The 27,956-nt window shown below is 33.4% G+C and overlaps 2 protein-coding genes across 2 annotated transcripts; both read right to left on the reverse strand.

Moving 5' to 3' along the window:
- Window positions 1-111: 111 nt before the first annotated feature.
- LOC115880459 (adenosine deaminase 2-like) lies at window positions 112-12,344 on the reverse strand. The gene is made up of 5 exons (XM_030897665.1): window positions 11,819-12,344; window positions 7,446-7,722; window positions 5,306-5,606; window positions 1,208-1,449; window positions 112-764 (listed from the first exon to the last, which is right to left on the reverse strand). Exons 1-5 carry the CDS (start codon window positions 12,199-12,201, stop codon window positions 459-461), a joined length of 1,509 nt encoding a protein of 502 aa, XP_030753525.1. The 5' UTR covers window positions 12,202-12,344; the 3' UTR covers window positions 112-458.
- A 376-nt stretch (window positions 12,345-12,720) lies between these two features.
- Window positions 12,721-27,772, reverse strand: LOC115880460 (ethylmalonyl-CoA decarboxylase-like). Its single transcript, XM_030897666.1, has 4 exons — window positions 27,638-27,772; window positions 24,416-24,601; window positions 20,310-20,664; window positions 12,721-14,001 (listed from the first exon to the last, which is right to left on the reverse strand). The coding sequence occupies exons 2-4, from the start codon at window positions 24,585-24,587 to the stop codon at window positions 13,674-13,676; spliced, it is 855 nt and encodes a 284-aa protein (XP_030753526.1). The 5' UTR covers window positions 24,588-24,601; window positions 27,638-27,772; the 3' UTR covers window positions 12,721-13,673.
- Window positions 27,773-27,956: the final 184 nt, after the last annotated feature.

Here is a 27,956-nt window from a genome sequence, read left to right on the forward strand (position 1 = left end):
TAATATTAAATAAACTTAAATTTTATTATAATTTATCTACTTATTTTATAAATAAAGATATTATTCTGATGTTGAAGTTTTTTTTAACTTGTGTTAGTTATCTGCTTTTAGATACACTCTATATCAATAATTTTTTGGCATACGCAGAATGTACAAAGCTTTTTGTGCCAGTTAGGGAGCCAATGCAGCAGTGTAAATTCATTGTTTTACTTCGTAAGTTTTAAGTTTTGAAAGTTATAAATGTATATTTTGCTCTTATTTTATAAATAAATTAAAAATGATAACTATCACCAATCAGTGGTAATGTAAAAAATGCTACTTTGTTAAAAACTATGACGTCCGGATTTTGGGAAAGTTTGCCCGGAGTGGACAAGTTTTCATCTGGTAACCCTACTTTCAAATCGGTTCCTGTGACTTGACCAATTCACTTGACTCCTTTTAAACGCGTTTACAATAAATTAACATACATTATTATACATAACTTCTCGTAGGAAGAACTCCCAATCGTCATTCCATGATTTCAGTACTTCTTGCTTAAAGTTCGGCGTCATAGAGCTGTAGATAATCGAGTTCATGGCGAGTTGTTTGAGAAATTTTAGATCGACGTCACTGCCTGTCATCGCCATAAATGTCATGTACCAATCAAAACTAAGTCCCTGGGCGTTCCATATTGCTGGATCGTCTGACGTTATAACTAAAGGATAGTTATTGGCTATCAAAAAATTTGCAGGATGGTTACGTAAGTCTTTCACCAAGCCAAGTATCTAAAATAAGTATAATTATTATTGAAGTGAAACTTTTTTATATGCGTTGGGGGTAAAATTTCAAGGCCGTGACACACGGCTTTGAATTTTAAAATATATGAAATAACCACGTAGAAATCACTTGAATACGGACAACTTTAAAATTACATGACAGTGGGAACATATGGTAGCGAATAACAGATTTGTGAGCGATTGCAAACTAGTTTCATTCGAATGGATTCGTGTGTGGCTCCACACTACTAAGTATATGTTACCGAGGTTGCAAAATAGTTGCAAGCTCAATCAATTTGCATATTTGTCAGAAAACAGTCGCATCGTGGGCGCTGGGCCTTAGAGTTGGTTATAAAAATTCAAATTCCTGATCCTTTATCCACAACAGTTTTATTCAAGATTATAGTTTCTCTTCAAGTTTCAACAAAAGGTTGTAAAAATGGGTTTCTTACCTGATTTGATATAGGGCTTATTTCCAGAGGGATAGATTTTTCCTTGATTAGCCTTAAAATTTCTGGATGTTTTGTCACAGCATAACCGTGACCAATTCTGCTGGTGTTTAGCAATATGGCGTCATACAAATTCTGGTCTGATGCTTCTCCATTCCATAGTGTTTCGCCAGCGTGAAAGAAGAATTTAATACCTTGCTTTTGTAGGTCCATTAGTTGAGGTAAGAAGTTTATCAAAGGTTTACCTGTAACATCAATAATACAGGATGTAAAAAATAGTAGCGTACCAAATTTTATGTTGTATTTTTTTTCTATATCTGTATTTATAGTTATAGAAATATCATGCCGCCAACGCCAGTATTTTTTTGTATATGTTACAGTAAAAGTTGGAAATCAGTGATTGTTAACAATTATTACTAGTAAAAGCTCACATTCACTGATTTGCTAAGACTACGCCAGTAAAAGCTCAACAGCTATTTTTAAAACCAACTTTTACTAGTGAATGCATTACTAGCATTCCCTGGACGATAGCAGTGAGTTTGAAAGCTTCAGCTAGCGCTATGTAAAATATAAGGATAAATAAGGATAAGTATAATAATAGGCAATATACAGATAACATTAAAATGGGCTAAACATTGGCAATGTTGACAGACATCTGGTGTAAATTCGCTTTGTTTTTTGGGATTATGTAGAATTGTTTTCTTATCGCTGTAAAAAGTGTTGTGCGATATTTTTCTTATTGTAAGAACTCTATTTTTTATTTTTTTTATTTTAATTTTATTAAACTCTATTTTCCTATGCTACGTTTTCTTTATCTGACGTAAAATAAACACACATTTCAAAAGTCGAGACGCGATGGAATTCTGAATGTAAACAAAAACAAGCCTAAAATTCATGGTACGTGTACTTTTCAAAAAGGTTTCAAATAACAGTCAATAAAGTATTAGACAGCGTCAGAGAAAGAAGTGGTACGCACTTATTAAATTAAATTTATTAAAGTTTCTAAGAGCTTGTAATTAAGGTTTTGTGGCAGTTCTGAGTTCCATTGCCGTACCGAATAAGAAGTTTAATTAAGGTGAGTTTATTTTATCTCACTGAGCAACTATAGTTGGTTACCGTTTATTGTTTTTATTGTGATATATTATGTTTCTGAATCTCAGGTAAATTTTAAAATATTTGATTGAATAATAAGAAAAGATGTTTTGCAGATGTTTCTTTATAGTGATTTATTTAAATTTGTCTATGTGACTTTAATAGAAAATAAGAATATTTTTGGGTAATAGTATAATCAAATTGATTTGATTTAATTATGTTTAGCTTTATTATTTTCTACAGTTAGCCTTTGTGGCGTAGTTAGCCTTGAAGAGTAGTTCGTACCGTATCGTAGTTAGCCTTAAAAGGTAGTCAGTCCCGTAGCGTAATTCGCCTTGAAGAGTAGTTAGCCCCGTAGCGTAGTTTGACTATTAGCTTGTGTAATTTTTTTAGTCTGTATGGCACTTTGATAGCCTGTGTGGCATTTTGATAGCCTGTGTGGCATGTTTTTAGCCAGTGTGGCATTTTTTAGCCTGTGTGGCATTTTGATAGCCTGTATGGCATTTTTATAGCCTGTGTGGCATATTTTTTTAATAGTCTGTGTGACTAGCCTGTGTGGCATTTTAATATTTTATTTAAACTTGTATTTTTAAGTTGGACTATTAATAAATTATTCAAGTAACTGTTTAATTTTAAATTTACTTTATTTTAATAATAACTGGTAACCTTGTTGCTCACACCATGCTTTTTCTTTAATTGCAGGTAGGTCATCTCGATAGCCAGGTCATACAAGACTAATGTTGCTATACAACATTTGTCCATTTGCAGCGCCCGGATCAAAGTTGGCTCTTGCTATTAGTAACGTACCATATTTAAAAAAAACCTTGTATTAATAAGTAATCTTATGTTTATGAATGTTTTTTTTAATTGTATTGTACGCTTTAAAATGTTTACTATATTTACTCTTTTAATATTTAGAAGGTTATGTCGATATTTACTATAATTTTTAATAAATATACTAAAGAATGTAATTCTAGTTTTAAGATTTGTGGATCAGCTTGAATATTGAGGTGATCCAATATTCTTAAGTTTTATTTGATCTAACTGCCCAAACCAACATTCTTCATCACCACACTCGCCCTGTACAATAGAATAACTTTTACTGGCAACCTTTAGTAAATGTTACTTTCACTATATAGTGAATGTTAGAAATTACTAGGAAAAGCCAACAAATGTCTTCAAAATACCACATTCCTATACCATACTTGTAGACCACAAAAATAGATGAAGTAATGCGGCTCACAAAGAAAGGAGAGACAACGATGATAATTGGAGACTTCAATGCCAAAATTGGCCGTGGTGTTGAGATGGAAAGAATATATCAAAACACTTTTTAATGATGACAGACCCTGTTCCCCACCACCGATAGATCACATACTGAATGAAAAGGCTCCAGCAATAACCAAAGACGAAGTTGTTCATGCAATAAAAGCGCAGAAAAGCGGAAAAGCTACCGGTCCCGATAAAATAAACGTTGAAATACTTAAACTCATTGCAGATAACGAAAGCAGAAGTCTAGATTTGGTAACAGCATTATTTAACAAATTATATAGCTCAAGCAAAATACCGTCAGATTGGCTTAAATCAACATTCGTAACCCTGCCAAAGAAACCCAACGCCTCACAATGTGATGACTATCGGATGATAATTCTTATGTCCCATGTCCTCAAAACCTTTCTTAGAATCATCCACACTCGAATCTACAAGAAGTGCGAAAATCAGATGGACAACACCCAGTTTGGCTTCAGAAACGGACTCGGAACGCGTGAAGCACTCTTCTCCCTAAATGTAATGACACAGAGGTGTAGAGACATGAATGTGAATGTATTTGCATGCTTCATAGACTATCGTAAGGCATTCGACTGTGTTAATCATCAGAAGATGATCAAAATTCTAAGAACAACCGGAGTTGACGACGTTTCATATCAGAACTTTATTGGCATCAAACGGCGGTATTTGAGATAAAGTAGTCAACATCGGAAGATATACAAATCAGACGGGGTGTTCGGCAGGGTTGCGTCTTGTCTCCGCTCCTGTTTAACCTGTACTCGGAGACTATATTTAGAGAAGCACTGGATCGAATCCAGGGCGGAATCAAGTTCAATGGAATCCCAATAAACAATATCAGATATGCCGATGATACGGTTATAATAGCCAACGATATACAAGAACTGCAAAGCATATAGTGGGATGTTTGGACTGCATCTCAATGTCTCCAAGACCAAACTATTGGTCATTTCTAAGACTCCAATAAATGCACACCTGCGTGTCAAGGGACAAACAATCAAACAAGTGACCTCAATAAAGTATTTAGGAGCTAACATCAATAGTCAGTGCGACCCGAAAAGAGAAATATTTTCAAGAATTGAGCAAGCGAGAGAAATCTGCGTGAAAATGAAATCATTTTTTACAAGAAGAGACCTCAGTGCGGATCTCAGAACTCGAATGGCCAGATGCTACGTCTTCTCTGTGTTACTCTATGGATGTGAGAGCTGGACACTGGATTCACAGACCGAGAAGAGAATAGAAGCCTTCGAAATGTATATATACAGAGGGATGCTGCGAATCTCATGGGTACAAAGGATCACCAACAATGAAGTACTCCAGCGCATGCAGAAACAAAAAGAGATACTGAACACCATCAAGGAAAGAAAAATTCAATACCTGGGTCCTGTGATGAGAGGTGGTAGATAGGAAATACTGCGCCTCATAATAGAGGGCAAAGTGCAAGGGAAAAGATCAGTAGGAAGACGCCAGAACTCACGGCTGAAATATTTGAGGAGATGGTTTGAACGCTCGTCTGCGGAAATCTTCCGGGCTGCAGTTTCCAGAGCCACAATTGCCATTTGGATCGCCAACCTTCGGCAGGAGAGGGAGTGATAAGAAGATACCACATTTCCTAGTGAATGTTAACAATCATTGAATTTCCGACTTTCACTGTAACATATACACTCACAATACAGCAGGCGGTTGTTTTGTCAGTGTGTTAAAAAAATCAAAAATGCTTACCAAGGTCTTTTTGTCCAATCAGATCAATACCAACCACAAATCCGGGATACTTTTGAGCTATAGTTTTTATAATCTCCAACTTGTGCTGAATATCGTCAAAATCACTACCTCGCATAATGGATAGGATTAGTTTGGCTCCCCAAAAATCGAGATGGTCTCTTTGAAAGTTCCGTACAACTTGAAGAACTACTTTAACTTTATCCTCGATAGTATATTTGGTTCCTTTCAGGTCATATAATGGCGATAAGTCCAAACGAACCTCGACGTATTTGATATTATCCTCATATTGTTCCAAGAGTGCCTAACAAAATATGAAATGAAAATTTTAATTTAAGTATTCCACTTATTCTACAGGGTTGTTTGCCATACGGCACGGAGTATTGTAGCTAAACGATTAGATTTCTACAAATTGTAAATTTTGGGTCCGTTGAAGGACATTAGAGCTACAATGTAAAAATATTTTTACAAGATACAACGTGTCCCAAATAAATAAAAAATATCAAAGTTGTATTTTTTTAAATGGAACACCCTGTATATTATTTTTAGTTTGGTTTGGTAAAGTTGGTAAATATTGTATTGAAGTATTTCTATTTACTAAATTTTGTGTTGCAGTAATAACATTTTTACTACCTTATACAGAGCGTCAAAAAAATTATTTTAAATAATTACTAAATTACTAGCTTTAAACGGCAATAACTTGTTTAATTTAAATGGAACACCCTGTATATTTTATGAGAATCAGATTCAAAATTTAATTGTCTATTAAATTGTATTATACCATTTTTTACCTATCTCTTCAAATTTTCGTAGAAAATGCGTTTTCTTATAATTTAGGCCTCATTTATCAATATACCCATGGAATATTGACATATTAGATTATTTTTAAAGATGTAACAAATTTTTAAAGAGTACAGATACTAATATTGTCGATATAGTTCGTTTATTTAATTAAAAAATAAAAAAAAAACTGTTTAAATATTTGTTAAAGAGGACCAATTAATATGATTCCAGTATTCAAACTACATTAATTGACTGTTTGCGTTGATTAATAATAATTGCTCCAAATACTAAAAAACTGAATTTTCTATGTGTATTAGACAATGTGGTAAAAAGTAACAACTTAAAAATTTTATTTCATTTTTTGAGAAATGCTTATTTTTAACAACAGAGACGTTCATTTTCATAACTTATTATTATATTGATTTCTGATTGAAATCCACATTTATTTACAATAATTTATTAACTAACACAATTAAGTATGTAATTAATTAATATTTGGGCGGAAATAACGGTAGTATACATATTCATTTAATGGTATACTCTTTTATAAAGATTTAAATAATTTTCTTTTTGTATACAAATGGACTAGTAATATTATCGTTTTTAGCACTTGTACATTCTGTACATTTGTTGCTTTAAAAGCAATCTAAAATGTCAATATCCCATGGGATATTGATAAATGAGGTATAAATTATAAGAAAATGCATTTTCTACGAAAACTAGAAAGGATAGTTAAGAAATGGTATAATACAATTTGATAGACAATTAAATTGTGCATCTGATTCTCCTAAAATATATAGGGTGTTCTATTTAAATTAAAGAAGTAATTGCCGTTTAAAGCTAGGAATTATTTAGATTTTTTTATTTTTCTGTATGAGGTAGTATTATTTTTATTATTGCAGCACAATAAATGATCAATAAGTAAACTTCAGTAAATATTTAGTATTAAAAACTTTGATACCCTTGGAGAAATGAAGCCTTAAAATTTTTACTGCAATTTCATAAAATTCAAAATATTTCAAAAATGGTAAGGTTTAAGTGTGATAAACCTTACCTTGATCAAATTTACCTTTATTTTAATCGTAGAAACTAAAAATGTAATAATATACAGGGTGTTCTATTTAAAAAAATACAACTTTGATATTTTTTATGGATTTGGGACACTCTGCATCTTGTAAAAATATTTTTAAATTATAGCTCTAATAGTTCTTCAACGAACCCAAAATTTACAATTTTTAAAAATCTAATCGTTTAGCTACAATACTCCGTATCGTATGTGGTTACTGGTATATATTCTAGGGTCCATAAAAATTCTAAATTCTCTTTAAATGCTATTCTCAAAAGTTATTATTGTTTATACCTGATATAAGAAATCTTCATACGCTGATTTATAATTTATCATAGACTGGATAAGAGGAAATATATCCTGAAACGCTTTCCAGACTGAATCAATATCGCTATATAAAACTCTAGAGTTGTTTCTAGCGATTGTTAGACTCTCCTTCAGTCTAACGTCAAATGAGTCAGAAATTGTCCTAAATGTTTCTATAGGAAACCATGGTGGACCTGGATTTGTTTTCAAGAACCTTAATTTGATATTTGGATGGTTTGGTTTATAATTCACGTATAGATTAGATCTGAAATGTCACTTTTTGTTTAAAATATTTAAAACTAAAAAACTGAAATTACATTATCTATAAATTTTGTACAGAGTGTCTCATTTTCGTGTTTTACAGGGTTTCTCGTTTATGAGTTGAGATACAAAGATGCGATTTTTTATTAAACAAAGGATGGTAGACACAGGTTTGTTCTAGACCTCTTACCCATACAGCACGTTCAAATGAAGTTACGTTTCTACAAGGGAGGCACATGATAAACCAAATATGTTAAAGTGAACCTAAGTGTTCATCTAGTTCTAACATATACATATGATATACACGCAAGTTTATATTGATAGAATTGTGTGATACACTGTTTACTAGTTGTATACCGTATGCACTCAAGATTCTAAAAAGTTTTTTGTAACGTAACAAATAATTATTAAAATGATGAAATCTGACGTCGGTATATGAGACATACAATGTATATGTCATATGTATGTGTGATACTTCGTATCATAGTTGTGCCTGTAGTACACGCCTTGTAAATATGTGACGTATACACATAATATAAATTTCTATATTATAGACACTTTGTAATAGTGTACTGTTGTGTCTACATTCTAGCATGAAATGAAGGTGTGCGCACGCGCGGACAGCCTCAGCGTAGATACACCGACCAAGTGTATCTTATGTGTTCTCTCTCCTTTCTCCTTTCTAGGAGTGGTATGTGTTAGCAGCCATTATTGTTTTATCATTCGGAAGCTCTATATAAATGTTCTGTTTGTGTGTAGTTTCAAAGAGATTTTAAGGTAAGCACAAGTTTTTAATTACCTTGTTACACCTTTCTAAGAGTATTATTAATATTATAGCAGCAACTCTTCCCCTACTCGATACCCAATTTACCAAATTTTGACTCCAATGAATGAAAACTCCAAATATTCTCGTATAATGATAAAGAGGTTAGCTCTGCAATATAATTTTTTTTAATTTAGAAATAATAAAGATCTAAATGGACCAGAGAAAGAAAGATTTAAATACTTCAAAGAACTTCTTACACTGATATTCGGTAAGTTATTGATGGATCAATATACAGGTATGTTTAATATTCAATAATCAGTTTCATATAAATTTAAGGGTGAGATTGTCAATCTGAGATTGTTAATCTCGATGAATGAGTATGCTAACAAAAAATGACTAAACGAGGTCCACCAAATCGTGGCGATATACCATTTTAGTATTTTGTTATACTAGGTACTTATATTTTGAATACATTTTGATACAAATTCTGTTCTTTTATAGTGTTTTCTTACTTCTGGTTTCTGCAGTGTAAATAATTATTATTATTGTGTTATTTGCGCTAATGCGTTCCATGATATAAAGAAATATAAGAATTTTATTTTTACTTAATCCATTTTAAGGAAAGAAAATGGTACATTTAATACGAAACAAAAATGGAACTATTTTAAGGCGATTTCTCTTGAACTTACGATCGAGAAACTTTTGGAAAATACAAAGTTTTGCCTTCCTAATTTTCGTTCTAAAAAGATATAATTGGTATTATTGAATAAATATTTCTTGATAAGAACGGAATGTTAGGCATCAAAACTTGTATTATTTCCTAAATTCGTTCATAAGAAGTAGTTTTATCTAGCACAAAATGTATATACGAAGCAAAATACATACGTATACACGCAGTATTTTAGTCACAACTGCAGTGTGTAAACAGAGTTTAAACGTAATACACAAGCACTGTGTATCCTTTAAGAGGTGAAGGGGGAAACCTGCAACAGGTACTCGCCTGGTAAAACCTCCTATGTGCCAGACGAGTTATGTGGGATTTTTACCTCACTAAAACCTAACCTACACCTCTGTCCTCTCTCCAGGAACGTTCTTTCCCCGGCGGCACTCTTTGTAAATACTACTTATCCCTTACTTTGTGTATACGTAAATGCTATACTGTGGCTACATTGTGAGGCGGACGTTTAACCTTTGTGCATACGTGTTGAACTACAATGTGTAAACGTATCATATTTACATCGGGGGAATTGTATCGCCCTGTGTCTACATCTAATAATGTAAACACATCGTAAATGTGATTTGATGTGCTGTATGGGTAGTTCGTGAAATACAAGGCGAATTCCACGCTATTAGTTTCTTAATGATAAATTATTGCACAAGTGCATCAAAAATATTAATAACTCTGATTGACAGCAACAATTGTAAATCGGCAATCAAACATTATTTTAAAAAATCGGTGGTAAACACATAAAAAAATAATATTTTTACATATTTTTATACTCGCAGCAATTTAAATATATATTTCTTGAGCACTGTAGACAAATGGTTTTTTTACCTATCGACTTGAAGGTATAATATGCATCTTCATTAATACAATTGCAACTCCGAACCAATGGGACCTACCCCAGCATCCTTCAGGCAGAAATTTACGCTGTCGAAAGATGCTACAATTTATCTTAGATAGGAACTATCGAAAACAGGAAATTGCCATCCTATCCGATAGTCAAGCAGCACTAAACTCGATCAACTCAGTAACCATCAATTTGAAGTTGGTCAAAGAATACTTAGAGAAGCTCAACAAATTAGGCCAATACAATAAAGTCCCCCTACTCTGGGTGCCTGCTCACCAAGGGATAGAAGGCAAATGATCTAGCTAGAAAAGGAGCAAACACTCCACTCACTGGACCAAAACCGTTCTGTTTTCAAGCGGGAACCAACTGAAAGCGGAGCTGAAGAATCTGGAAGACTCCATCTGTAACCTGGAATGTGTGTCCTCCAACGGTCTAAGTCACTGGAAAAAGTTCCTCTGAACTTACGACCGAGAAAAATCAAAGGTTTTCCTTGATTTAAGTAAAAACAATCTTTGGATTGTCATGGGGTTTCTAAAGAGGCGTCCAGACCGGATGAGCGAGCAGGAGCGAGCAAGAATTCGGGTGTGTTCTATGGGAACGCTTAACTGGTGTGGACGGCTCTGCGAGCGAGCGAATGATTGCTGGCTCGCGCTCGACGCTGTTCCACGCCGTGTCGGTATATCAAAGAAAATTCGCTCTATTGCACGTTCGGTTTGGACGGGATTTTGTTTACCAGGTTTGCGATCGAATATCAAAAATGGAATAGCCGAATGAAGTTGTTTTAGAACTAATAGAGGAGTACAAAAATTGCCAAGACCCGTAAGGTTATAGCTAGCCTTTCTCTAGCTAAAATTGTTTTCGGTAATTGTTAAAAAATCTGTAAGTGACATCCGACAAAAGTTCTTAAATTTTCCAGAATCTTCTGTTTCAACATCATTTAGTAAATTGTTACCACCATGAGAAACTCGATTTTTAAAAAGAGTTATGTTCCACCATCTCCTCTGCAGTCGTTTTCTCTTTTGACGTTTCAACAATTTATAAAATACAATGAAAGACGCACAAGCAATAATTTTTTCGGACATTATGAACATGAAGTGCCATACACCGATCAACGCCGAACATACAAATAATCGCTAGGTCTGGACGGATGCTGATCATGTGCTCGAGAGCAGCAGAAATCACGAGCGAATTTGAATAAATGTTTGCTCGCGCTCGTTACTGCTCGCTCATCTGGTCTGGACGCCCCTTAACAGGACACTGTCTCCTCAACGGACACCTCAGTAGGCTGAAGCTGGGAAACAACGGCGAATGCAGATTCTGCTGGGAAAATGGGAACACCCCAGAACACCTTATTACTGAGTGCGCCGAGACGACGACCATTCGTGCCCATGAACTTTGGTACGGCTGATGTCGAGGACGGAGAGCTGGCCTCTGTGGAGACGTCTCAGATACTGGCTTTTGTTAAAGCCCTGAAACTGATGAGTTATGAGTTGATCTGTAAGATCGCGGTGATTAACTCCCCTCCTAAACATTCTACATTCACTAGATTCTACTACAATTGCAGGCATTTACGAAATATAGGGAAATGGTTCAGCACGAGGTGTCTGACAGACCAATCTGTAACCGTTAAGGGTTAACCGAAATACAGTAGTATATATTTGATATATCTGCAATTTTAGTTTGATAAAAAGTAGGATAGTAACGTAACCCCGTAAAACATGCAAAAATGGTACACCCTGTACATTAAAAGAAATGTTTTCTACCTGTGTGTTAAATTGTTGAATATATAATCTGCGGATACCATTCCCTCATCGTGGCAATGTAAATTTGCACCTTTGGGTAACTTTTGAATTATCTTATAGACACATGACCGTTCTATTCCTTCCTTTGCTTCAGTAAAATATTTACCAGCCAGATAACTTTTGGGATTAAAACCATGCCACAGTTCTTGTTTCTTGTATTCCATCAGAATTTCGTTCACTACTACTTCGTTTTCATCGAGCTTGAGATGAGATCCTATAGCAAAACTCTGTGATTTTCTGATTAAATTTTCTCTTTGACGTAAATAGTTGGAAATGGGGGTCGAACCACATAATTGAACACAATAATAGATTAAGAATAAATAAATATTCATTTTAAAGGACATGAAGAGTGTTCTTCATCAAAAACAAGAAATAAACATTCTCTACTGCCTTTTCGAAACATCAGTAAAGTTTTACTGACCATAACTATTATTTAATGGGCTTACGTTATGTAAATAACATTTTATTTAAATTTTCCAACAATAGCTAGTTAAAGTTTATGATATTTAAGTAACTCAACTAAAATACTTAATATTTTGGTGACACATTATTTTCTTTTGCAAATATTTAATATTAATTGATTTTTAATATAACGGGTATTCGGCGTTCGATATACAGGATGAGTCTTAAATAAATGCAAATATTTTCAGGGCTGGTAGATCTGGGTAAAAGAAATATATTTTCTCTTTACCCTTTTTCAAATGAGTCTAAAATAACCGAATTGCAATATAACTTAGTATATAATATAGTTATATATAAGTAGTCCGGGCAGATATCGTTCCGGCATATACACGGATTATCGAGGTGCCTGGATTACTGGAGTTACTTCTTTTTTTTTTTTTTAGAAAATGAAAACAAGTCAAAAATTGTCAAAAATAACGTTTACTAATCTAAATTATAGATAAATACAAGTTTCGTCTGGCAATTAACACATATCTTTTAGTATTACCTAATAAACACGCTGTAAACATTTTAGAATGCCTAAAGTATATTTTCCAGGTATAATAATTAAACATATCGGTCGGGTTACACTTTAAAATCGAAATAAAAGTCTAGTATACTTATTTCTGGGTTAAATAGATGCTAAAATTTAAGAATAAACAAATTTCAAGTTGCCAAAAAAGATATTTTTTGGATTTACTTTGTTGCAAATGTAATGTGTGGAGCAGTAGCAAAATAACCGCAAACCCCCTGCCCGACTTAGGGTTCTGAGTTCACTATAGCTAATAAACTTTAATTTGTTATTTTAACTTGCCTAAAATATGTTCTCTAAATAATATGTCGCCAGCTCTCCGGCTATTACTGGAAAGCTTGGCCACATATTGTCAAAAAAACGTGTTTCGTGCCCTAACTTGAGTTTATCTAGCAACTCATAACTTGCTAAAAATTCTGAGGCCCGATTCTGTAAACACTTCTCTTGTCTAGTGACTCATCAATCGTATACAAATATCATAGGCTAGACAGGAAATTTCTTGCTACGGAGCTTACAGAATCCCACTGCTGTTTTCGTTTGTGAAATTTCTGAGGGTGTGTAATTATTTCGTAGTTGTATAAGCATAGTTGGACAATGGTATAGTAGTATAGTATCCAACGAGTGAGGGAAGATTCCAACAGATGAAAATACAAATTACCTGTGCTCACTAATCATCGACTCTTGCAAATATTGCATTTTTTTAAAAAGATTTTTATTAGAGGCACTTTCTACATAGAAAATCTTCAAATAAATAGTATTTACAAGTACAAGTAATAGCTTTTAGAGTGTTATGTAAAGTTTTCTTAAGATTAATATTTTAAAAACTTCTATACAAAAAAACTTTTAGCTTTTATTAGGAATATGCTTTATACGTCTCTCAAGTGCCTCTTTATTAACTGGACCGCCCCAAAGCGGTACACCTAACTTTCTTTCTTTAACCAATAAACTGTCAATATTTTCCAAATTCAAAACTGATGCCTTTTTGTAAGCTCGCACCACTGAAACATCAAGATGGGTGTGTTCTCTTGTCCAACGTAGAACTTCGTCAAATCTGTCTTCGGATTTGACAGATTTGATAGCTAGTCCTATATCGATGCATTCTTTGGCGTTGAGTATTCTGGCTGATAGGAGCAGATGAAGGGCTTTTTGTTGTCCTATTTTGTTTACTAGTCTAAAAGAGCAAGAGAAAATCAAGAATATAAGTAGAATACAGGGTGGTCCGAATTGTATTCGGATAAAAAGAAGTAAACAAGTTCGTATAAATTTATGTCGTAAAATGCTTCGTTTTATAGATACAGGGGGTAGAAACTTAATTTTTAATTCGATTTTTTCCTAATGATTTCTGAACTAAGGTCTATATTTTGATGAAAATTGGTACCTGAAAGTTTATTGACATGAAAATTTTGATTTATACTCTTACTTGTAGAGGGCGCCATCTACATATTTTTTAACTGGTTTGATGAGTACCTAATATTTTTTGTCTTTGCCTGTTTAAAACTACTGAGTGAAAAAATATACATTTCCCCCGCCTTTACGTAAAAAATGTCTCTTGAAAAAAATTGCTACGACTAATGGGTTTGGAGATATTTGGAATCGAAATAATCAACACATATGTCATCGCATTACCAAAAATTGAACATGTTGACTAGATTGTTACTACCAAAATCACAGATTTTGAATCTTTTGTGTGAAAGGTTCAACAGAAACTGTTTTAGCATAATTTTGTCTAGAAAAAATATAATTAATTTATAAAAATAAAAAGTTCCTAGATTTATTATTTCACTCAATTAACTATTTAGTCAACATATTTATTTTTCGTCAGTAATGACATGTATTGATGATGCATATTCCTAATATCTTGAGAATGGTTCTCTATCTATCTATTCAGCCTCTTCGGTCGATCGTGGATATAGGCCTCCCCCAATCTCTTCCACTCTTCCCTCTTTGTCGCCGTGCTCATCCATCTTGTGCCTGCATGTTTCCTCAGACCGTCCGTCCATCTCATCTGGGGTCTTCCTCTACTTTTTCTATTCTCTCAGGGCCTCCAGTTTACGATGCATTTGTTCCATCGATCATCCTTCTGTCTGACATTGTGACCGGCAAACTTCCATTTCAATTTTGCTACTTCACTTCTAACATCCCTTACTTTAGTTTTTCCTCTGATCCATTCATTCCTTTTTTCTATCTGCCAACCTTATATGTAGCATTTGTCTTTCCATAGATCTTTGAGATTTTGTTACCTTATCCATACCTATTTGATTTTGTCAGTGTCCAGGTCTGGGATCCGTAAGTAAGTACACCTACACATTGATTATATACTTTGGTTTTGAGGTACTGTGGATATCTTTTGTTTTTTAATATGTAACTTAATTTTCCAAATGCTGCCCAAGCCAGTCTTCCTCGTCTCTTTATTTTAGCTGTTTGGTTTTCTTTTTTCAGTTTAATCATTTGTCCCAGATATATATACTCTTCAACTTCTATTTTTTCTTGGTTTATTCTGGTTGTTATGTTTTCATCTGTGTTTGTTATGATTTTAGTTTTAGTGTAGTTCATATTTAGGCCTATTCTTCTAGCTGATGTATCCAGTTCTTCCAGCATTTCTACCAGTTCTTCTTTCTTTTCTGTTATTAAGGCAATGTCATCCGCATATCTTGGGCGATTCAAGTATTGTCCACATATTTTGATACCTTTTTCTTCCTAGTCTAAATTTTTGAAAACGTCTTCTAATGCCTGGTTAAAGAGTTTAGGGGATATTGTGTCACCCTGTTTGACACCCCTTCCTATGCCAATTGGCTTTGTTCCTTCGTGGATTTTAATTGTTGTTGTTGCTTCGCTATATATGTTGGCTATTAAGTCTGCGTATCTGTAGTCTTTCCTGCTATTTATTAAGGAAGCTTTTACTGCCCAGTGCTCAACACTATCAAAAGCCTTTTCAAAATCTACAAATGCAATATATAGTGGGATGTTGTATTCATTGGCTCGTTCTATTAGTATTTTCATAGTTAATAAGTGATCAACTGTACTGTATCCTTTTCTGAAGCTTGCTTGTTCTTTTGCTTGGTATCCGTCAAATTTTGTTGTTAGTCTATCGGTTAATATTTTTGTTCGAGAATGGTTAGTCGTAGCGATTTTTACCAAGATGTCTTTTTTACTTAGAAATTGGTGGAAATATACAGGGCGGTTCCAACTGTATTCCGGAAATTTCGGTAGCATATGCTGCCGATAAAATAAGTAAAAAAGTTCGTATAAGTGTATGTACTAAAATGCTTACTTTCGGAAATACAGGGTGTTGAGGTTTCATTCTTATTTCGATTTTTTCCAAATCATTTCTGGAGTTACGTCAATATTTGGATGAATATTGGTGCAGTTTTTTGACATGACAAATTTGATTTTGATTTCAATATGATTACTCCTACTTATAAAGGTAGCATATTTTTTAACTGGTTTGAAGGGTAGTATATCTTCGTCTGTACCTGTATAAAACTACTGAGTAAAAATATACATACATTTATTACGACGTTTTTTTACGAAAAAGGTATCTGGTAAAATCGGAACGAGTAATTATTGTTCTGGAGATATCTGGAATCGAAATTATCAATACTTGTCATCATTGACATAAATTAAACACGTTGACTAAATAGTTATTAGATTGAAATCATAAAATTGAAATGTTTTTGTGCCAAAAGTTCAAGAGAAACTGTTTTATCATCATTTTTTTCGAAAAAAAAATTATGATTAATTTAATAAATTAAAAATGTCCCAAATTTATCATTTCAGGCAAATAACTATCATATCTTGAGAACGGTTGTTCGTAGCGATTTTTACCAAGAGACATTTTTTACGTAAAAAATTACGAAAATGTATATTTTTTATTCAACAGTTTTATACAGGTATGGACAAAAAGTTATTACTCTTCAAAACCGTTACAACACATGTATGTGGTGGCGCCCCCTAATAGGAGTCGTATTGACATCAAAATCAAATTTCTCATGTCAAAAAACTTCCGGTACAACAATTTTCATCGAAATATTAACGTTATTTCAGAAATTATTTGGAAAAAATCGAAATAAAAGTAAAATTTCTACACCCTATATCTCCAAAACCCAACCCCGTATTTCCGAAACTGAGCATTTTAGGACATACATTTATACGAACTATTTTACTTATTTTTATCTGCAGAATATATGTTGCCAGAAACTCTCAGAAAAACAGTTCGGACCACCCTGTATAATTTTTACTCAATAGTTTTATGAAGGTACAAACGACGTGTTATTACTCTTCAAACCGCAGTTAAAAAATATGTAGGTAGCGCTCCTTACATAGGAGTCATATTAACATCGAAATCAAATTTCTCATTTAAAAAAAACAGACCCCAATTTTCATCCAAATATCCCAAGCAACACAGATAGTTCCAAATCTTTTCGGTTTAAGACTGGCTACCAAAACATAGTTCCTGGGTGCACCCTGTTACCAAATTTGTCACTATATCCGGTAATACCACTGCAAAGTATTTTTGGATAGTATCTGTTACCACCCTGTTACTAGTCATTTGGAATTTAAACACCCAAAATTAAAGTAGCAAATGGATTGTTGCGACTAGTAACTGGGACTACGCAAATCCTTTCATTGTTACCACTAAGTGGCAAAATCTACATAGTGACAATAAATACGGAACGGCTACCAGCCTGTGCTACTGAAATGGGTGTATGAAGTACTTGTTACTATATAGTCCCATGCTTAGTCGCAGAATAGTCGCAGTATCCTATATTTTATTTTGGGTCTTAAAGTTACGAGGCATTTGGGTACCAAAATATTGTTGGTCCCAAAATAGTAGCTGCGACTATGGTTTATTACTATAAAGTAACGGGTACTATACTCCTATTGGCGTCTTGCTACTATAAAGTTGTGGAAACTAAAAAATATTTCTTTATAGTAGCAGATCGCGTATTTACCCATCCTGTCCGTTACCACAAAAATAAAGATCAGTAAGATTATTTGTTCACTGCGCTGCTAGTGGAACTTCCTAGACAAGTTCACCAGTATAAAGGGTTTATTGGATTAAATTTAGAGAAGTATGACTGGGCTTTGATATGACAATAAATTATTTTAAATCTATTTTTGGAAATTCATATACATATTATTATGTATAATTGTCGTATTTTCTATATATTTGTAAAGTTCTTGTAGCTGCATTTTTCTAGGAATGTCGAGTTGGTGACTACTGATGAATTTAAAGATAAAACAGAGCTCAGAGAAAAAAGTAACATCAGTCAGGAACTAAGGCAATGGGCCTTAAAACACCAAATTAGCCACATTGCTTTAACAGATTTACTTGGTATACCAAAAAATGAAGGCTTAACATCATTGCCAGGAAAGAGCAGGACTTTATTGAGTACACCGAGATATTGTGCCATTGTTAGTAGCACGACGTTTATCCAAAGAGACCAACCTAGCATCGGTGTCTCTAATTTTTAATGTTGACGGCTTGCCTCCATTTAAGAGTTCTCCATTAGAATTTTGGCCAATGCTCCAAAAAATGCATGAATATCCTTGCGATCAACCCATGGTGGCAGCTATTTATTGTGACGAGTCAAAACCTCCATTACAAGATTTTTTACATGATTTTGTAACAGAATTAAATGAAATTTTGGAGACTGGAATTGATGTAAATCAGATTAGGGTGAAAGTAAAAATTCGATTTTCTCATTCATCATTTTTTTTATTCAATTGTTTTTGGTCACTTCATGTTTCACCGGAAAAGACAACTTTTGATTTTAAATGGCACCCTCAATATTTTTTGCTTAATTCAATAGAAAATGACACTCTGAATAGAATGACATATCATAATATGACATTTTCTCATATGGTTTATTTGAAATTGTAACATCGGTTCATAACGGCAATTTGTCTCGAAATACCAAGTGTGTGGTACCAAATTATTCCGAAATTTTTTTTTTCAAATATGCCAATAAGTCATCCTCGTTCCATTTGAAAAAATTGAGATATGATTAAAAATACAATTTAGGCGTCTTTTAACCAGTCAGGACAAGACACATCATAGTGTTCTTAAATTGTTTTGAGATGAGAGGTAGGCGGAACTTTATAGAAACATATGGAACTATATTGTCACAAAATGCCTGATTGTCCGACTTTTTGGGTGTTCAAAGTAACTTTCTAGTCCCAGTAGTTACCATAGTGAACAAAATTTAAATACATTTAAGAATAATAAAGTTCCAAAGTAGTAACCGATACTACAAAGTAATTTTTGCGTAGTAACAACTTAATCACTGGAAGTAGCTTAGATCTTTTAAAGTAAAAAACGGGTAGTCCCTGCTACTTCATAGGGAAGAGCCTAACTTTATCGTAGCGAAGTGTGCGTCAGCCATTTTTTACTGTCAGACATTTTTTAATTAAATTTATTTTTTAATATATTTTCATTTTTTCTTTATTTTCCCAAGTTTTATAGTGCTTTAAGCATTTATTTTTCCAATTAGAACTCGAACATACTTTCGTGCATTACGAAATACTATTTTAATATTTTTTGATATTATTTTTTGTCCTTAAATATCTACAAAATTGAATTAATTCGAAGGCGCGTTAAAATATTTCCATCTAACTCGGTAATCTTTGTCAGTAAAGTGACGTGCGTCAGTGACGTGCGTTATATTAGTCCCTGAAAGTGTCCGAAATACGCGATTAAAAACCATTATTTTCATCATAAACATAATACGCCATTATTAACTTAACTTTAACATGGCCATGCACCGCGGCTGTCATATCATATTATTATTTTATTTCAAAACGTTTTTCAAAAGTAGAGGTCGCTAGAAGAATGTTTTACTACTATATAGTAGCAGTTACCAGGCGGCCACCTAGGGGCGACCAGGCCGCTACGTAGCAGGATAGTGGCCGCTACTACCCTTTCACTTTATAGTTACGAAATATAGTGGCAGCGTTAGTCCCTGGGACCACCCGGTATACTACCCAGTTACCCTAAATTCTTCCCCATTTTAGTAACAGTTACGTGGCGGCTACGTGGCGGCAACGTAGCCGTCGATCTTCGCAGTCGTCGCAGTCTACTTGATGGTCGCTTTTGTAGTCCCAGGAACGTACCTGCTACTATCTGTGTTGCTTGGGATTGTCATTACTTCAGAAATTATTTGGAAAAAATCTAAATAAAAATGACACTGTATCTTCAAAACCAAGCATTTCAGGACATACATTTATACGAATTTTTTTTAATTATTTTAATCGGTAGAGCATGCTGCCATAGCTTCCCGAATACAATTTGGACTACCCTGTATATTACGATTTCGACTAAAACAATTTTGTTCTTTCTGTGTGTGTCAAGTCTTAGTGAACGTAAACAAAACATGTATAAAGAGGTGAAATAATAAACTCTAGTATTATTATAGACCGTGTGTTGCCCAGACAACATAACATAAAGATGTTGTAACAAAAGAGTCTGTATTCTAGTACCTAGTTGTTCCTCCCCACACCGTTATAATACCCATCTTCCCTTGGACCAATCCAAACTTCACATCTTCGGCCACAACCAAATGGTCACAAGCCAAAGCGATTTCACCCCCACCACCCAATGCAGGCCCATGAAGAAGAGCAACGCTGATGAGGGGAAGCTTGGTTAACCTCTCCAAGATATTACCCATTAAGTAACTGAGATAGAAAGCATCTTTTGGTGTATTACAGGTCCTGGCAAAGTCCAGATCACAACCCGAACAGAAATTTGTATGAAGACCTTGTAGTATGACTGCTTTGCCTTTTGGCCAGTGTTCTAGTTCGGATATACAGGAGTGGAAGTCTACCAGCATTTTACCTGAAAAAAAGTTTGAGCTATGAAAAGTATGCACAATGAATAATACCGTATGACAGAAAAAAAAAAACGGTGTCAGCGATTGCTACGAAATGAAGATCGCTGTTATTTTATGTGTAAAATTATAGCCTAAGAGCTGACGACATATTTAGAGAACATATTTCAGGCAAGCTAGAATAACTAAAAATGTATAGTTTATTAACTGGTGAACCCAGAATCCTAAGTCTGGCTGGGGGTTGGGGGTATTTCGCTACTGCGCAACCCATAACATTTGCAAAAAAATAAATCCAAAAAACATTCTTTAGGCAACTTGAAATTTGTTTATTCTGAAATTTTAGCATCTGTGTATCACTTATAGTTTCATAAAAAAGTAGCAGTAATGTGAAAGTCGCATCTTTGTACTTCTGCTCATAAACGAGAAATCATGTAAAACACGCGAAAATGGATCATCCTGTATAAAGTTCCACAAAATTTAATTAAATATATATTAAGTTGTGTTTTTATGTTCTCTGTGCTTTTATTTTTATTTCTTTATTGTTGATTATAATTGAACCCTATGCTGGAACAACGTTCTAACCGACAGTTTATGCTAAAGCACTATTTCCGTGGAACAACGTTGTATGCGCCATAAATAACCTGCTAACGCGATATTTGCGGCGCAGGTAAATTTTTGGCCGCCTTTCTAGCGTCATTTTGATTAGTCGAATTGGTAATTTCGTGGAACAGCGCCGTCATTTCGATTTAATTTCGCGAGCGCTTGCCTTGTTTACACGTGTTAATGCAACATTTGTTGTTTTAAGCAAAAATGGATGTTACTTTGACAGACGCCATTAAGACACAGCTAAATAGAGGCAAAAAACGTAAGATGCATATTGACAAATGGAAGCAGACTGTCAGGAAACGTAGTAGAGATAGTGGGGACCCTTATGTTTCGTCTAGGAATATCCCTAAAAAAGCTTTAAAACGACCAGATGAGGTAAGTTATTACAAAATATACACTATTATAGATTTTGCTACTCAGTTTTATTTATAGAGACGTATATGCAAGTGTTTGCAGTCCCCTAATGGATGCTCTGCCGAATTATTGTTGGGTAAACACCAAACGTTATTTAGAAAGTTCAGAGAACTTAGTTATGATAAACAATCACAATACCTCGCGGCAGCTATTTCCATCGAAGAGCCGAAGAGAAGGAGGGTTGAATAGGCAATATCCCGCCGCCAAACGACTGTAAAATACACCATAAATAACACAAAGGTGTGCAAATCAACACTCTGCTACATATTCTCAGTTACACAGAGACGAATTCAATACCTTGTGGATAAAATAAAATCCGGCATCGATGTAAGAGACAAACGCGGGAAGCATATGAATCGCCTAAAAAAGCTTAAGGCAACTGAAAAGGATAACATATGCCATCATATTGGATCATTTCCACAGCAGGAAAATCATTACAGTAGGAATGCATCCTCAAAGAATTGCCTTTCTCCCGATCTCAGCATCTCAAAAACGCATAGACTATTTTTGGAAAAATACCCACATAGTCAAACCTCATTAAGGACGTATCATGACGTATTTAAAAGTAATTTTAATTTGCGGTTTGGACTCCAGATCAGACACCTGCTCATACTGCGATAAATTGTTTATGAAGCTTTGCTCCACTGAGATTATGTAGTTCTGTGCACCGATTTACAGCAAGTACTTTTTTGTCCAAACTTAACTCATTCGTCCACATTTTATCAGAGGCAATTTTCTACCTATAACTATTGTGTTAATAACGTGGGAAATAATATATCTACAATGATGTTATGGCATGAAGGAATAGCACATCTAGGCTCCACTGATTATGTCACCCAAAATTTCCAACGACTTGGTCTAGGAGAGGAAAGAAAACTTGTTTGGTCGGACAGATGTGTGGGACAAAATAATAATTAGAAAATGGTCACTTTGCTTCGACTATTAGTGAAAGAAAAATACTTTACTACAGTGGAGCAGAAGTTTTTGGTTAGTGGGCACAGCTTCTTGCCGTGTGACAGAAATTTTACTCTCATGGAACGAGTAAAAAAACTTTCTAAAGTTTATGTGCCTTTTCAATGGAAAGAGGTAATCGCCAAAGCAAAAGTACACAATCCCTTCAAAGTTATCTATATGCATCAATCGTTTTTAAAGATTTTACTGAAGCAGAAAATTCATTATGGAAGGACCCTAAATGCAAAATTACACAGGGATTGTGGATATAAATAACATTGGATGACCCAAACAGTGTCCGGATAAGAAAATGCCACAATATAGTTCAACTATGGACAACATATTCGCTAAGATCACCCAGGAATTAGACGATCGATTTAACCCTAGACGACCTAAGGGAGGCGTATACAGAACCTCTTCCAATCAAAAAGTAAAAGCATGAAAACTTGTTACATATGTGTGATTATATTCCACTAATATATATTCATTTCTATCAAAATTTGAGTCACGCTTAAAACTATAATATGTAATGTATTTAATTTTTCGTTCATTTGTTTAATAAAAATACCTTTTTGATATTGACTGATACTGTTTTTAAGAAAGAAAGAAAGAAATTGCTTTATTGTCATAAAAAAAATTTTACAATTTTGTTGACAAAGCTTAAAAAAAAGAATATAAAAAACATACAAAACTTCACTTAACAATAAAAAAACATATAAAACTAACAGCAAACATACAAAACTAAAACAATACTTTATACAATTATAGAAATTGTACATTGTCAAAAATTTATTTAATTAAATATAAATAAAATATAAACATTTAACTTGATAAAGCAAACGAGCATATTTCGTTTTTTTCGATTTCCCACAAAAACACAATTTGGCGTTTACAACGTTGTTCCAGCATAGGGTTCAATTAGTTATTCTGAAAATAAATCGTTTTAAGTGGTTTTATTGTCATCTGTACCTACAGTAAATTGATAATATGATACTTAATAAGAAAATAGCCCAATATACAAGAAAATTAATACCAACATTTGAAAAAGGTACTTAAATTGAATTATTATATTAGTCTTAACTTGAGGGTAATGATATTGATTTAAGTCATTTTACTGATTTAACTTGAAGATCATAAAAACTTAAGTAGAAAATATACACTCAAGTCATAAAAACGACTTAAATAACGTTATATTGATTTGAGTCTTTACAAAAATGACTCGACTTGAAATAAAATGATTTAATTCAAAGACTTAATACTTAAATCATTTGAATTTTATGTTGAATTTGACTTAAGATTTACATCATTTTGATTTTAAAAATGACTTAAGTCTTTTCAAAACTGACTTGTTGCAGCTCTGCTTGTAAGTAGTTATATCGAGAAATTATGGTTACGCTCGTTGAATTATGGTTACGCTCGTTGACACTTTATATCAGTTTAATAATATATTTTCGTACTTTTATGCTTAGGCGTAAAAGTGCTTTACTTTTATGCCTAGGCACTAAAATGAATTTTTGCATTGTCAGTCACGCAGCAAAAATTAATCTTTGAAAGAAAAGTCTATTTGTAAACAGTCTGGGATAAAAATGTTATCGTTTACAACACTTTATTCTGGCAATCAACCGACAAAACATTATAAATATATGAGAGCATATACTGGATGTTCCAATATCTATGTCACACAGTATATATTGATCTCTTTTGAACCCACATACATGGTTCAGTAATCCTAAGTCATTTAAGACTGCTTTGGTCAAACTGACAGGTACTTTAACGTATAGTACTTACCACTTATGGCATTTCGTTTTTCTGGATTACTGATATTTATTACTGCTATTCCTTCCTGCCAAAACTCCTTTGATATGAATATTTCTCCACTTCCATATTGTCCCATATAGGAAAGCATATCGTTCATATCTTCAGAAAGACATAGTAACTCACTGGATGTATTTGAGGTCATTATTATTCATAAATCTTGAAAAGAAGTCATTTATAATTCTAAAAATTCGGTTTCTCAATGTTGAAATAATACCGGGTGTTTTTCAAAAGTTACTTACTTATTTTTCAAATAAAAAAATGAGATTTGGTATGTTTGTATATAATATATACAATTCGTAAATAACTACTTTTTCCAAATATTCGTATTATCCACCTTCATTTCATTTGAAAGAATTGAGTTATGATTAGAAATACCATTTTGTTTATATTTTAACCAGCCAGGACAGGCCCGTTCCTGGGGTATCTGGCGCCTACTTGCAGCATTCTTTGGTGCGCCCCTTTTTTTTAAATCAATTATATATTTTAATCTTAATCTCAAAAATTTAAAGAATTCATATTCTGCGACAAACGAGCAATATGTAATTGGAAATGTAAAAAAACTATTCTAATTAAAGTATAAAAACATTTATTAAATAAAGAAAACAAACAAAACCACACAAATATTTAGTAACAAAAATAGTACCCTAAAGAAAAAAACTGACCCATTTTATATGCAATACATAAAAACAATAAACTAAAAATCAGAAATAATATACATGTACTGATTTCTTTCGAAAATCGACAACTATGAAACTGTGAACCCTTCCCGGACACAAATGGTACATTGTGAGACAGGAAATTGTAGAGAGAAACAAGCCCTATAACATAGGATAGAACATTTTAATGAACAGTGCTTTCCATAAAATCAATAAAATGAAAAATATACGAAATAATATACATGTATTGATTTATTTCGAAAATCGACAACTATGAAACTATAATCCCGTCCCCGACACAAACGGTTCATTGCGAGACAGGAAATTGTAGAGCGAAACAAGCCCTATAACATAGGATAGAACATTTTAATGAACAGTGCTTTCCATAAAATCAATAAAATGAAAAATATACGAAATAATATACATGCACTGATTTCTGTCGTGCTATGAAACTATGATCTCTTCCCCGACACAAACGGTATATTGTGAGACAGGAAATTGTAGAGAGAAACAAGCCCCATAACATAGGATACAACATTTTAATGAACAGTGCTTTCCATAAAATCAACAAAATGAAAAATATACGAAATAATATACATGTACTGATTTCTTTCGAAAATCGAGAACTATGAAACTATGATCCCTTCCCCGACACAAACGGTATATTGTCAGACAGGAAATTGTAGAGCGAAACAAGCCCTATAACATAGCATAAAACATTTCAATGAACAGTGCTTTCCAAAAAATCAATAAAACTAAAAATATACGAAATAATATACATGCACTGATTTCTGTAAAATCGACAACTATGAAACTGTGATCCCTTCCCCGAAACAAACGGTATATTGTGAGACAGGAAATGTAGAGAGAAACAAGCCCTATAACATAGGATACAACATTTTAATGAACAGTGCTTTCCATAAAATGAATAAAGTGAAAAATAAATAGATGTAGTCAATGTGTTGCCGGCAGATTGCCATAGACTTGTTTATTCGGTGCGGCCAACGCAAAAAAGACGCTAAGCAAACTTTATCCTATATGATGTATGTTTAAGTATTTCTTTATTAACAAGAAAGCGTATCGGTTTTTTGCTACAAACTACCTACTGATTGACACTTCGATTTTGCGCCCCGAAAATGTTGCGCCTACGTGCGTGGACGCACTGCACGCTCGCCAGGAACGGCCCTGAGCCAGGAAAAGACACGAAAACCGTTATATGTTCAAATCTATGTTTCTAAGGCTCCTTTAATAAAAATTAGTGGTTTTAATAAAATAACACTCTAAATTGAAATTTAAAATACTAAAGTTTCATTCAGAACCTGACAATTAGTGGAATAAATTGGTGGTTTCAATTAGCGTAGAAGTTTGTTCCTTTACTTTCAATGTAAGCATTCAGAACGTCAAAATTAGTGGTAATTACATTTTCAAGTAGTAAAAAAAGTTATCAAACTTTTAACTTTTCCACTAATTATACTTCAAAATTTGCGAGAAATGTTATTTTGGCCTTTGAGGATATTCCGTCAAGGAAACTTGTGGTTAGAAATCAAAAGTTGATTGTTTTATAAGCTAAATATTAGGCTTTCCCTATAGATATAACTGACTAACGCAAGCTATTGCTAGGATTAATTTTAATTGTGTTTTTTAAATATTGTGAATGATCGTAAACTAAAAAGTATAAAGTGTAATTGAAACCACTAATTTATTCCACTAATTGCGAGGCTCTGAATGAAGCTTAATTTTTTTAATTAAAAATATCAAAAGTTGACATACAGTATGTCATTTAATTCGGAATGCATTTTATGTCAAATAAAGTAAAAAAGTTATAGTAATTTCCGGTCGGTGATACAGGAAGTGATCGAAAATAATTGAATACCTACACCAATCAATCCCAATTTATGCCATATTAGCTTTGTTCGGGTTCTTGTTATTGCCGATTCTGAACCGTCCTAGAACTCTGCAGCGCATGCGCAAATCAAATAATGTCTTCATATTTCCTTCTGCGCATACGCATCACAGTTCTACGACGGTTCAGAATCGGTAATATGAGAAAACGGAAGTAAGCTATTACTAACATAGCAAATCTCGTTTTTTATCCGAAAAAAAAATAAAATGTAGAGATGTAAGCCACTATTGAAAAACACCCAGTATCTTTTAAAAAAAAGTATCTGAATTGACTGTTATACACTAGACAACTAATATTTTCAAAACGGTAGCGGTTTTAGCGGTATAAACGGGTATAAATGACAAAGGATTATAATAAAGTATTGAAACAGATTAGTATCCAAATCTAAACAGTAGATTAATGATAAGTTTCTAATTTTTGCGCCCTTATTCCATTTACCTCTGTATATCCGTTGTTTTCGTAAACACTTTTTTTGAGTACTATCCCAAATAAAATACCATTATGTACTGCCGGTACTCAATTACAAAATAACCTTGAAATGAAACAACGGGTATTCCCTATTTATCGATGGTTTATTACAGAAACTCAATATTTTTATTGAAAAATCTATTATAAACATTTTCCGTTACTTACTTAATCAACTGTGGCACAGATTGTTTTCTTTTTTATTCACTTATAAATTAAACCGCTAATATAACACCACATTCTTAAAATTTAACCAACATTTTCTGACATGATTGTTTTAATAATTATTCGGTGATCTTTAACCCCGATAATATGAATATTGATATTGACAAATAATGATTGAAACGAAATTTTATTTAAATTGTTCTGATTCTTTGTTAATCTTTTTAATTAAGTTGTCAATTATCTTTTATATAATTATACTACACGATCGAAAAAAAACGGCGGCGAAGACGGCTGGGGAATGACAATCGATGAATTTTGCCGA

Source organism: Sitophilus oryzae, unplaced genomic scaffold, assembly GCF_002938485.1.
Source record: "Sitophilus oryzae breed Bouriz unplaced genomic scaffold, Soryzae_2.0 scaffold_1624_pilon_pilon, whole genome shotgun sequence".
NCBI classification, from domain to species: domain Eukaryota; kingdom Metazoa; phylum Arthropoda; class Insecta; order Coleoptera; family Curculionidae; genus Sitophilus; species Sitophilus oryzae.

What these genes read in the sequence shown, in the direction of transcription:
- LOC115880459 (XM_030897665.1), bottom strand. Translation starts at nt 12,201, where the DNA reads ATGTCCTTTAAAATGAATATTTATTTATTCTTAATCTATTATTGTGTT. An exon ending in ATGAAGATTTCTTATATCAG is followed by an intron (nt 5,607 to 7,445) that starts GTATAAACAATA and finishes ATATTTTGTTAG; the next exon opens with GCACTCTTGGAACAATATGA. An exon ending in TAAGCCCTATATCAAATCAG is followed by an intron (nt 765 to 1,207) that starts GTAAGAAACCCA and finishes TACTTATTTTAG; the next exon opens with ATACTTGGCTTGGTGAAAGA.
- LOC115880460 (XM_030897666.1), bottom strand. Translation starts at nt 24,587, where the DNA reads ATGACCTCAAATACATCCAGTGAGTTACTATGTCTTTCTGAAGATATG. An exon ending in AAAACGAAATGCCATAAGTG is followed by an intron (nt 20,665 to 24,415) that starts GTAAGTACTATA and finishes ACTTTTTTTCAG; the next exon opens with GTAAAATGCTGGTAGACTTC. An exon ending in GTGTGGGGAGGAACAACTAG is followed by an intron (nt 14,002 to 20,309) that starts GTACTAGAATAC and finishes TTGCTCTTTTAG; the next exon opens with ACTAGTAAACAAAATAGGAC.